The 12,689-nt window shown below is 47.1% G+C and overlaps 1 protein-coding gene across 2 annotated transcripts in view; it reads left to right on the plus strand.

Moving 5' to 3' along the window:
- The first annotated feature begins 1,760 nt into the window (after positions 1 to 1,760).
- The window catches only part of TRIM66 (tripartite motif containing 66), a 45,002-nt gene continuing 34,073 nt past the window's right edge, over positions 1,761 to 12,689 (plus strand). Inside the window, exons 1-2 of one of the 2 annotated variants that reach the window (XM_045291047.1) lie at positions 1,761 to 2,001; positions 10,218 to 10,321. In XM_045291047.1, coding sequence (XP_045146982.1) covers positions 10,313 to 10,321 — 9 coding nt within the window. In that variant the 5' untranslated portion in view covers positions 1,761 to 2,001; positions 10,218 to 10,312. The remainder of the gene's footprint in view (positions 2,002 to 10,217; positions 10,322 to 12,689) is intronic. The other variant, XM_045291048.1, reaches the window with a different exon arrangement.

Genomic DNA, 12,689 nt, shown 5'->3' on the forward strand with positions numbered 1-12,689 from the left:
CTTTCTCAGGGGTCACCCAATTCATAACAGTAGCAAAATTACAGTTATGAAGTAGCAACGAAAATAATTTTATGGTTGGGGGGTACTACATGAGGAACTGCATTAAAGGGTAGCGGCATAAGGAAGGTTGAGAACCACTGCATTAAGCTGAGGCACAGAGCCATTATTGGAAACAAGATGGCATTTATTTTGGGCTGGAATTTGGGAATTTTCCAAACTGTCTTTGGAAAGGAAATTTTGGATCAAACTCTGAAGGATCTCAACCAACAAAGCAACTAGGGAGCCACTGGAGGTTTTGATTGGGCGGGAAGTGATCTGTATTTCTCAAAGTCATTGTGGCTTGGTGAGAATGATCATGGGAGCAGAAGGGACTGGATGCAAGACCTGTCAGGAGGCGATTGTACTTGTCCAGGCCGCTGAATCCTGAATGTTAAATCCTTGGTTCAGTGCTGGTCTGGATGCCTAAGAACTACCCGAGATATTTGTTTAAAAATGCAAATAACTAGCTCCATACACACAAGGGATTTGGGTTTGAGAGACTCAGGCTTTGAACCAACCCTCCAGATTTGGAAATCACTCGTCTAGGCCAAGGATGGATGCCAGAGAACGTTGGTCCAGGTAAAGCAAGCCCAGCTGCCCTGTACCTCCTCTTAGGACCTTTCTCTGTTCCTAACAGCTCATCCACATGACTCTTTTTGCTTTCCCGCCGACCATCGCCATCCTTGCATCTTATCTGGGTCATGTGCTATTTATTTTCATGGAAACAACTCTGCTTTTTTCTTTCCTCTTCTACTTTGTTAGCATTCACTGATGCTCAGCTGGACAAACCTCCTCCTTGTCCTCCCTATCACCAATCTTCCAAGATAATCAGAAAGCCCAGAGCCTTTTCAGGCTGCCTTTGCCTTTTAGATCAAGGTCAAGCCTCCTAGCTTTGCACCCAGGACCCTTCAGGGGCTTACTCTCCTGCCAGTCTTTCCTAGCTCATTTCCTGCCACTCCCCCAATGGTCTGTGCTTTGGAAACGAACCTGGACTTTCAGTCTGTCCTGGTATCTTTCCTCCAGTCATCTCTGACTTCCTTCTCTACCCCCACCCCCACCCCCGCTGTGTCTGGCCGTGCCTTCCAGGGGTGGGGGCAGAGTGAGGCACTCTGAAGGGACACCTGCCAGGACCTTTGTGCCTGGTGAATGTATGTCTTCTCCATCTGAAGTCCTAATCCTCTGCTTGTGATGGACAGTTGATCACTATGGCAACTGACTGTGACGTCACAGGATAAGGACTTCAGGTGAAGTGGCAGGAGCAGGTGAGTGTGTAGCAGACGGATTTTAATGGCTGTCTAAGCCCCCCCCCCCCACCCCCTCTGTCAGTGCCGGGGCATGGAGGGAGGTCTCCAGCGCCTGCTGATTTTTGAGCCGCAGTGGTGAGAGAGTGTGTCTGGCGTCAGCGGGCTGCAGTGTGGGGCTGACAGAGTGTGTCAACTTGAGCGCTGGCTGTGCAGGCACCGCGGCCGCGTGAGCCTGTTATTCCATTCTGGATTGCTATTTTGATACCCAGATTGCATCATTCTTCCTACGTATAAACAGGGGGTCCCCAGGGCCCTGCAGCTACTCACTTCTCCACCAACACTGTTGTTGTGATGAGCTCTATTTAAATGAGCTGCCGGAGCGGGGCAGGCTCCAGCCACACAGGAACACTGTCATTTTGGGGAACATGGAGGGCTGAAGGATTTTTGGATCGAGTCCTGAAGGGCTGAGAGTGCTGGCCTCCCAAGCTGTGCGGAGGGCGGCAGAGCTAGTTCCTGAAAGTTGAAAATCTCGTTTCCTTCCTTCTGAGCTTCTCTTCCAAGGCACCCAGAGGATTAGGAAAGAGATGCAGCTAGGAAGAGAGTCGCCTCTTTGAGGTCTCCCTCTTGCTGTTCAGTTTGGGAAAATTTGCTGCAGAGCCTTCGAGATAAACAGGAGCAGGAGGAGCCAACCAAAGCCTCCCTTGCAGGAGCATCTCAGGTGAGCTGGAGAAAAGCAGCCCTGGCTAAGGATGGATCCGAGGAAGGAGGCGAGGAGCCAGGCTGCTCCCCTGCCCCACCCAGAGCCCAGCTCCCTGAGGCGAGGGCCTGCAGGCCAGCCGGCTGCAGCATGCAGGGTGGGGGTTCCTGGGGGCTTGGGTGGGAAAGCGCCATCCTTTGGGACTGTGGTGGCCTCACCTGTCGCTCTTCCGATGTCTTTCACAGGGCAGCAGGGCCCACAGGTAAGCCTGCTGGCAGCCAGGGGCAGGAGCGGCAGTCACCTAAGGGAGGTCTTGAATCCAAATCTGTCTTGCTAGCAGGGAGTGGGTAACTGGGGAGTGTATTTCCTCTGGGGTTTCCTCTGGGGAGTCGACAGCTGTGGGGGCTGCTACGGTGGGGGCCTTAGCAGATGCCCAGTAGCCTTGGGACTGCCTTTGGGTGGGAAGGCAGGAGTAATCAGTGAGAAGGCCAGTCTGCCAGAGGCTATAGTCAGGGTGGCTCTTCTCCTGAAGGATCAACTGACAGAGGGATAAGGAGGTTGAATGCCGTACCTGTGGCTAGGTCATTAAAGACTGCTCAGTGGTCCCAGGTATGAGGACAATGTGATTTTTGGCTAAGTCGCTCTGTCTTACTGGGCCTTCCTGCTACACTACAGAAGGCGAGGACATTGGCTGGATGAATGGTGAAGGTCTGTCAGCGTTGGTTCAATAGGTGGGCACTGGCAGGGGAGCTTTGAGGCTGTTCCAGAGGGTGCCACTGCTCTGCCAGGGCCAGGGTTTGAGCTCAAGTTCTCATGTTTTTGGAGGCCTGGAGAAGAGCTGTGGAATGAAGGGCTTCTGAACCTTCTGTGGGTACCTCAGGGTTAAGTCTCAGGATGTAGGGGTACCTTGACCTCCTTGGGGTTGCTCTTCCACCAAAGCTCCCAGTGCCCAAGCTGCTTTGGCTTTTGCTTGAAAGGTGGCCTCCCCCAGCCCATGCTCCATCTCATTCACTCAGAACCCAGCAGCCGTCGTCGTGAAGGCTGCTTCAGGTGAGCTGGGAGATAGGAGAGGCAAGACTCAGTCTCCAGGGCCCTGGGTCTCAGGAGACCGACCTTCTGTCTGTTGGGAATCTACCCTTCTCTTTTCTTTGCCAGGGAGGAAATACATCACAGCTGCAGTCAGAGTCTGTCTTACCTTCTTGAAGCCTCTTTTTAAAACAGAGCAAGTGCTTCCACCCCAGCCTGCCTTTCTCAGCGACAGGAGCTTGGGCCAGCCCTCAGGTTCAATCCCCGGATAAGGAGTGCGCTCTCTAAGGGAGTGCTTTCTAACTAACCATATAGAGGACTCACTTGGGAAGTTTTACAAATTACTGATCCCTAGGCCCCACCCCCTACAGTTCTGATTTAATTGGTATGTGATGCTAGGGTGTTCAAAAGTTCCTTTCGATTCAAACATGCAGCAAAGCTCGAGAACCATTGCTCTAAAGAATGAGCTTGCCTCCCAATTTATGATCCACTGGCAGCAAAACCCCATTCCATTTGCCTTTCACAAAGGTACCATTTCTTAAGACTTGGAAGCACAGCTGGAGTGGCTCCCAGTTCCTGCTGGCTTTCCCAAGTCCAGAGCTGGTCATTACGATGGGATATATTCTTTGTGCTTTGATAGGATCCCTGGTCATGTAGTGTGCCATGCGTTGAGCTCTTAACCACAGAGTCAGGGTTTTGAACCCACCTGCTGCTCTGAAGGAGAAAAATAAGATTGTCTGCTCTGGTAAAGATTTAGTCTCACAAAACCCAAGGGGCAGATTTACTCTGTCCTATCACGTTGCTATGGGTCAGAGTCAGCTCAATGACTCTGTGAGTTTACCTTTATTTACTTAAAGTTGAGTTGTCTAGTTATTAAAATAAATTATCTTGCTTATTCACAATTGAATTAGGGAGGAGCATGGAAGAGTTGAAGGAGCCCTGGTGGCTCAGTGGGCTATGAATTGAACTGCTAACCACATGATCAGCAGTTCAAAACTCATCTGTCACTCTTAAGGAAAAAGATGAGGTTGTCTGCTTCTATAAGGGTTTAAAGGTGTAGGAAATCCAAAGGGCCAGTCCTAGTCTATGAATTGGAATCCACTTGATGGTAGTGAGTTGTGCTTGTGGTTGTTTTTAATAGCATAGTAGGGAAGGCATGCGCTTTAGAAGCAGACCGACTTGAAATCCTATCATAGCTGAAATCATAGTTCTGTCCCTGTCTTGTAAGATCGTTGACAGGTAACGTAACTCCCCCAGTCCCTCAGGTTCTCCAGCTGTAAAATGGGGACAGTGCCTTCTTCTCGGAGATGGTTTGATGATGAAGTTAGATAAAATAGGATACTTGTCTGGCGCAAGAGGTAGTGTTCCCAGATGTCAGTTTGCCCCAGACTTCAGGAAGCAGCAGAGCTGTTGCTGGTGACCGAGGGGCTGCCTGTCCTCCACATTCAGAGCCGCTCTCAGGAGTCCTTAAGTCTTGGTGCCTGTGAGCTCTTCATTCTGGATCCGAAGCACACCTTCTCCAGGACGGGAGTTTGGCCTTGGGCTCTGGCTTACACTTTTCTAAGGAGCGCTGGTGGGGTGGTGGTTATGAGGTAAGGCTGCTAACTGAAGGAGAAAGCTGTGGCAGTCAGCTTCCTAAAGATTACAGCCCAGCAAGCCCTCGGGCAGTTCTCCTCCACCCTTTCAGGCTGCTGGGAGTCCAAATGGACCCCACTGTAGTGGATTTTGGTTCCTTTTTTAGAACTGATGTTTCTTTATATGAAACAAAAACTCAAGACTTGTCTGAGCAGCTCAAATATGAGAAAAGGAATAGATCGTATGTATTTCATGCAACATGTGATTTAAGGTATATTCATAACTAAATTCATTGTATTTTGTAAGTTGATGGTTTGGTTATTTTGTATACATCCACAACCCTAAAAGTTTATATGTTCAAATTGTTTAACATGAAACTTGAAAAAAATTCTCAAATTCTCTTGAAAATGGAAGAACCTTCTCTAAATAAAAATATAAATTCAAGCTTGCAGCAGCTTGCTGGGGGTCAGGGAGCTCCCGATAGAAGGAGAGGGCAGGCCATTGGCATATGACACATGTCCTCTGTGTCCCTTCTGGGACCTATGGCCTGCCTCGGACTGGGCTTATAGCTCTCCTGTGATTCTCCACCTCTGCTGCCTGCTGCAGCAGCCCCCTTTGGAGGGGATGCTCTTTGAAGGGCAGGCCTGCCTCAGTCACCAGCCAGGTTCTGACTGCATGACACGGATGACATCAGATGGCCTTTTGACTTTTGTCCCTTTTGATCTTGCTTGAGAAATGTTTCTGAACAGTGGCAACAGCAGGCAGCGGGAAAGGGCTGGATGATCTATGTTGTTATTAGGTGCTATTGCGTTATGTATAGTAGAACGAAACACTGCCCGGGCCTGCACGGTCCTCACCATGGTTGTGTTTAGTCCCATTGTTGCAGCCACCGTGTAGATCTGTCTCTTTTTTGTTTTTCGTTTTTGCCGATCCTCTACCAAGCAAGATGTCCTTTTCCAGGGATGAGTCTCTGACATCGTGTCCAGAGTACGCGAGACCAAATCCTGCCATCCTCCCGTCTAAGGACATTGTGGCTCTCTTTCTTCCAAGGCAGATTTGTTTGTTCCTCTGACAATCCCCATACTTTCTAATATTCTTTACAAGCACCATCATTCAAATGCATCAGTTTTTCTTTGGTCTTCCTTATTCATTGTCCAACTTTCACATGAAGATGAGATGATTGGAGACGCCATGGCTTGGGTCAGGCGCACTTTGGTCGTCACTGGGACTTTGCTCTTTAGCTCTTTTAAACAGGCCTTACACAGATTTGCCCAATGCAATAGGTCATTTGATTTCTTGATTCTGCTTCCAGGGACTTGACTGTGGATTCAAGTAAAATGAAATTCTCAACGTCTATCTATCAGTGATGCTGTCTATTGGTCCAGTTGTGAGAATTTTTGTTTTCTTTATATTTGATAATCCATACTTTTCTAATATTCCTGGTCCCCTAATTTTAAGGATATAAAAAGTGAGGTTCAGATTTAGGGAATCACTTGTCCAAGGTCAGATAAACCAGCACTGGCCCTGGAACCCCTATCTTCTAATTCAGTATCTTTCCAAATAACTAACCTCTTTTCTGCATCAGATGAATTGCCTCATTCATTATCCCAGGTTGGCTTTTTTCCACCACCCAGAAAACTGCCAGAGGGGTTCTTACGTCTTCCAGGGGCTATGAGTGCAAGGAATACACATGGACTATGTAAACTCAAGGGAAACATACTTGTCCAGTCTGCTAAAAATCATACAATATCTGTTAATTCCAATTGTGAATCCTTTTGATATATAAATATATCTAGGAACAGATCCTTAGAATCAGTGTGATATATATTATACTAAAGATGCATTCAGGGTGTTGTGGGAATCAGAATCAGAATAGGAGATAATTAACTCCTCTGAGTGGAAATGAGACCCTGTTTCTCAAGGTCAAACATTTGAGCAGGTTTAAGAGGATGATTAGGAGTTCATCTGCAAGGGATGAGAGGAAGATAGACTATTTAAGGACGAGGACACGGTGTTTTGAGAGGAAGATAGACTATTTAAGGACGAGGACACGGTGTTTTGAAAGACTGAGTTATGCGAGGGTTCAGTGCTCACAGGAGATAGCAGGGATGCTTGGCAGGACAAGGATGGGGGTAGGTGGCAGATGAAGCTAGAACTCAGAATAGAGAAGAGATAGGCCAGCTTTAAAAGGGCTCTGAATGCAAAGTTAAGGGTTTTGACTTTGAAGGCTTGTGGGGTGAAGTCGTGTATGACCTGTTCAATTCTTTCTCGCAGTCTCTCCTTTTTAATGCTGCTAATGAGGATGTTTCTATGCCTAATGCTTGAGCATCTGGTACCAGGGATTTGAGAAGTCTTGTGGAAATCGTTGTAATCAATCAGAGCAGCATCTCTGTCCTGCAGAGGTGGGTGAGGAGAGGAGGGTCTCTCTAGGGACAGCCAAGTAGACGGGAGAGATTATTACCTGGTTCCCCTGGATGATGCCACCCATGGAGAGCTTCCTTCTCTCTCTCTGGCCATGGTTTTTGGGAGGCAGAATACCCAAGAGATCTCAGATCCACTCTGTCATTCAGGTCGTCCATGGTTCTGTGAAGGCTGGAGGAGTTTGTCTTCAGGGTGGGAGCATTTTAAGCTATTATATGATTTTTGGGTTTTGACTTTTTAAAAGGATGTATGAGTTAGCTTTCTGCTGCACAAGAAACCACATTATGACTTAGTGGTTGAAACAGCCGTTTCTTTAGTGATTCTACAGGGTGACAGTTTGGGCTGGTCTCTGGTTGGGCCTGGGTTTGGTTGCGCTCAGCTGCTCTCCTTCATGTATCTTGTTCGGTTGTGGGTCAGCTGTGGCTGCATGGTTTGTGCCCCTCAAGTGGGACATTGAGATAACTGAGAACTCTTTCTACATGGACTTTTATCTTATAGCAATCGAATCTGGGCATCTTCAGTCCTAGAGTTCTAAGAACAAGAACAATCCATACAAAGCCTCTTCAAGTCTAAACTTGGAACTTGTTCAATATCCCCTTTGCTACATACTCTTGGCCAAAACAAGCCAAAAATCCAGCCTACATTCAAGCGATAAAGACTAGACTCCATTTCTTGATGGTACGGATTACAAAGGCATGGATGCTGGGAGGGGAAAAATGATGAACTCTACCACTCTAGCTATCTGACTTTCATCACAAGAGAGAGCTGATAATTGGAGTTATCACTTTATGAAAAGTAGGATATGAAGAAGCTTTTACATTCAAAGTCAGCATTCATGGAGGAGCATGTGTTTTCACAAGCATTATCTAATTTAATCCCTAAAATAACGATTTTCCCCCTTCCTATTATACACAGTGCAGAAACTGAGGCACATAGAAGTTAGGTAAAATTAGGTGACTTGCCCAAGGTTATTAGATGGTAAACTTAATATGTGGACTTGTTTGCCCGACTGTAAGTCTAGAGCAGCTGCTGTTGTCTTATTCTTTGGCATTTTGTTGAGTTGAAGGGGAGGGGGGCGTGATACTGTTGTGTTCACTGCCATGCCCAGTCCCTTTTCAGGCCATCTTTATCCTTGGGGACTGGCCCCTTGCCCTACTTTGTAGGCTCACTTCCTTCTTCGCTGTGGGCTGACTTTTTAGGGTGGACCTAAAGAGTCACTGTAGTGTTCACAGGACAGTCATTCACGAAGTTACCTTCTTACTAGCCGGATGTAGAGCTTAGAGTTCCCCCAGGCTGAGGAATGTACCGGGGTCTATTGTCTTTCTCCTAGTGCAGGGTGTGTGTGCATACGGGGAAGGAGGGGAAGAGGACAGATGTGTGCAGTGAAACATACGTATCTATACTGAACCAGGCATAGACTAGGGAGAGAAGCCCGGAAAATGATCTCTCAGATGCTGGGGTCAGACTCTGCATTAACTGCACCAAGAGAGAAACACTTGCTAGGCCATGAATAGGCAAAGGCCTTTTCTCTGGCTAAAACCTGCTAGCAGCCATGGAGTTATGTAGTCCTGCTACAAGGTACTTCTAATGACTAGAGTTGTGTTCGGAGTGAAACTGAGCCTCTGGATCTTGGCAAGTTATGGGAGCTGGGTCCTCAGAGCTGTGGAATTAGGTGTAGAAGCAATAGGAAGGCATCTAATGGTCAGAACCAGAGTGGAGTTGGACTTGTAGTAGCCTGGCTTGTGGGTAAGTGTGAAGGTAGGGCTAGGCAAGAACAAGGATATGAAGAGGATTTAGAACTGACTTCCAAAGTATGGTCATGTCCGAATACCTAGGTGGTAAGGACAGGTAGTCTCTATGATAGAATGTCAGTGATAAAAAGAAGATCCTCATATGTAAATATATTTATATATGAGGATGGAGAAATAGATCTATGTGCATATATTTATAGGTTTAGTATTAAGGTAGCAGATGGACATTGAGCCTCCACTCAAGTACTCCCTCAATGCGAGAATATTTTGTTCTATTAAACTGGCATTCCATGATGCTCACCTTCCTGATACGATCACTGAAGACAAAGCGGGTGAATAAGCAAATGTGGTGAAGAAAGCTGATGGTGCCCGGCTATCAAAAGATATAGCATCTAGGGTCTTAAAGACTTGAAGGTAAACAAGCAGCCATCTAGCTCAGAAGCAACAAAGCCCACATGGAAGAAGCACACCAGCCTGTGTGATCACGAGGTGTCGAAGGGATCAGGTATCAAGCATCAAAGAACAAAAAAATCACATCATTGTGAATGAGAGGGAGTACAGATTGGGGACCCAAGACCCATCTGTAGGCAACTCGACATTCCCTTACAGAAGGGTCGTGGGTAGGAGACAAGTCAGTCAGGGTGCAGTGTAGCAACGATGAAACATACAACTTTCCTCTAGTTTCTAAATGCTTCCCCCCCCCCCCAATATCATGATCTCAATTCTGCCTTACAAATCTGGCTAGACCAGATAGGTACAGATACAGATAGGAACTGGAATCAGGGCATCCAGGGCAGATGATCCCTTCAGGACCAGTGGTGAGAGTGGCGATACCGGGAGGGTGGAGGGAGAACCCATTACAGGGATCTACATATAACCTCCTCCCTGGGAGACGGACAACAGAAAAGTGGGTGAAGGGAGATGTCAGACAGTCTAAGATATGACAAAATAATAATTTATAAATTATCAAGGATTCATGAGGGAGAGGGGAGCGGGGAGGGAGGACAAAAAATGAGGACCTGATGCCAAGGGCTTAAGTGGAGAGCAAATGTTTTCAGAATGATGAGGGCAACAAATGTACAAATGTGCTTGACACAATTGGTGTATGTATGGATTGTGATAAGAGTCGGATGAGCCCCAATAAAATGATTTTTTTTAAAAAAGAAGACCCTCGATGAGATGGAGTGACACAGTATTTATAACAATGAGCTGAAATAAAACAACGATCAGGAGGGATGGTGCAGGGCCTGTGTTCCTTTCTGTTGTACACAGGGTAACCATGAGTCAGAAGTAGCTCAACAACAGCGATGTAGGTTACGGTATGGAACAGCGTGTTTTGGCACAGTGGATGTTAACACTTACCCTCCCTGCCGTGCATTAGAAAGCCTGTGTCAATGTCTTTCTATGGTCGTATGGTCGGCCATGCTGTTGTGACCCTGCTTTCTTTCCGTTTGCTCTCCCCAGAGCTCATCTCTTGTCCTGGATGTAAGTGTGTGTACCTTACCAGGGATGTGACTGAACATTTTTTTCTGCAGTGCTTTCCTACAGGGCAGCCCAAGATGGCCAGGGTAAGTTGGGACAAGGTAAGATGCCGTTAAACCCTTGCTTACTTATCTTGCTTACTTATCTTGAGCGCATGTCTATCCATTCATTTCCTCATCTGACTTTTTACCTAAGGTGACCAGATTTAAAGTGGGACACCATTGACCTGGGAGCGGGTGGGGGTGTTCCTGATTAAAAATTTGGTCTATATGGACCAAATAGACCGTTCCCTAGCTTGTCGTGCATTCTTTCCAAAAATCGGGACTTTTTTAAAACGCCAAAAATCGGGACTGCCCCACCAAAAGCGGGATGTCTGGTCATCTTATTTTTACCCCTCTGTCAGTTTGTCCATCCATCATCCACCCATTCATCCTTCCTTCCATCCATCCAAGAAATACATCTTTGAATTGGGGAAAGCCAAGTGGGAATTTTCTATTAAGTAAAAATTACTATTTCTCCTTTGTGTAAATGCTTTGGACACAAGGTAAAGATACCCCTTTGTAATGTGTCTCGTATCACTTCAAGGAGCTCTGGTGGGGTGTGGAGGAGGGTAGGAGTTGGACTGCCAACCACAGGTCTGAAGTTTGAAACCATCAGCTGCTTTGTGAGAGGAAGATGAGGCCTTTACTCCCGTGAAGACTGACAGTCCTAGAGACCCACAGTGGGAGTGCTACTCTGTCCTGTCAGGTTGCTCTGAGTCAGAAATGACTCCACGGCACGGAATTGAGATGGTTTACAGGGGGAGCCCTAAATACTAGGAGCCCTGGCGGCATAGTGGGTTATGCATTGGGATACCAACCACAGGGTCAGCAGTTTGAAACCACCAGCTACTCCAAAGGAGAAAGATGAGGCTTACTCCTCCTGTAAGTATCTCAGACTCAGAAAGCCACAGGGGCAGTTCTGCTCTGCCCTCTGGGATTATTGTGAGTCAGAATTGACTGGATGGCAGGGATTTTTATTCTAGGTCTCCACTACTCCCTTACAATTCTTATTAAGAAAATCCAAGGACTGAGTTCTTAATTCAAATTTTCCTTTTTCAATTTCTACCAGCCTGGATTAAAATTTATTTCCCCCAGTGTGGCTCAATCTTGCTACATATAACGACTAACACCCTCTTCCTGAGTTCCTGGAATTTTATATACCGTACCGATGGATACTCTCCCCTTTATGGTATCTGTGCTTATCACTCATTTACTTTATTGCTCCTATCTCTCATTTTTATCGAATGCCTGGCTTGTGCCTGTGCTGGGTGCCAGGGAAGCAGAGAGACTAGAGTTCTCTACCTTCAGGAGTTTAATTAATCACACTTGTCTGTCTGTTCCTGTCTACCCTCTGTCAGACTGAGAGCAAAAGTTGTCAGAATCGACATCAGTTTGGTGGCCTGTATAGTTTAGGTTGAATCGGTGGAGCTATGCACTTGGTAGCAAGGAGTCTGCCAGTTTTTATTATGTGTATGAAAGTCAAACAAGAAAAGAAGCCTGCGGTGATTGGGTCTGCTTTCTTGGACTGCCCTTCAAACAGCACACAATGCTGTGTATTGTGGGACTTGGTCTCGTATGGCCGTTGGCTCTCTGAATGAGTCATGGATGCAATCTGCTGATTTCAAACTGCTGCTCTAGCTTTTCATCAGGGGAGTCTTACTCGGAAGCCCAAGAGATAAAACAGATGAACTGCTGTAGTTGAAGTGATGCTGGTGGCCACAGTACTCTGCCCTTTTTGCTCCCCTCTTTTCCCCGAGGTTACAAGTTATTCCTAGTCATAGCTTGAAATCCACTGTGAACAAACGAGGCCGGCCACCCTGTCTGCTACCCTGTCTGCCACCCTGTCTGGGTCTGCCACCCCGGCTAGGCTGTGAGTGCCCTGAAGGCAGGGCCCTCGCTTATTTACTTAGATGCCCTCCGGCTCAACAAAGGACCAACTTGGTGAATAGCCCCTGTTGTTATTGTTTGGTGCCACAACCCTTTGACTGCCCGTCCTGGGCCACCCTCACAGTTGATTGGTAGGTTTCAGCCCATTGTTGCAGCCACAGTGTCAGTCTATCTTGTTGAGAGTCGTCCTCTTTTCCCACTGATCCTCTATAAGGAAGATGCGACCCCCCCCCCAACACATCCAAAGAATGAGATATGAAGTCTTGCCATCCTTGCCTCTAAGGAGCATTCTGGCTATGCTTGCAAGACAGAGCCGTTTGTTCTGGCAGTTCATGATATGTTCAGTGTTCTTTGCCAGCAGCCCAGTTCAAAGACATCAGCTCTCCTCAGTCCATCTTCGTTAGTCACAGGCTACATTCCATTACAAGCTCCCCCTGCCATTCCCTGGCGGCTCTGCAGAATTGGCTGACCTTTACATAGTGGAACCTCAAGACCCCAGTTGCCAGTGTACTTGCTGACCTCTGTA

Source organism: Echinops telfairi, unplaced genomic scaffold (assembly GCF_000313985.2).
Source record: "Echinops telfairi isolate 266 unplaced genomic scaffold, ASM31398v2 ScPeMD7_60;HRSCAF=208, whole genome shotgun sequence".
NCBI classification, from domain to species: Eukaryota; Metazoa; Chordata; class Mammalia; order Afrosoricida; family Tenrecidae; genus Echinops; species Echinops telfairi.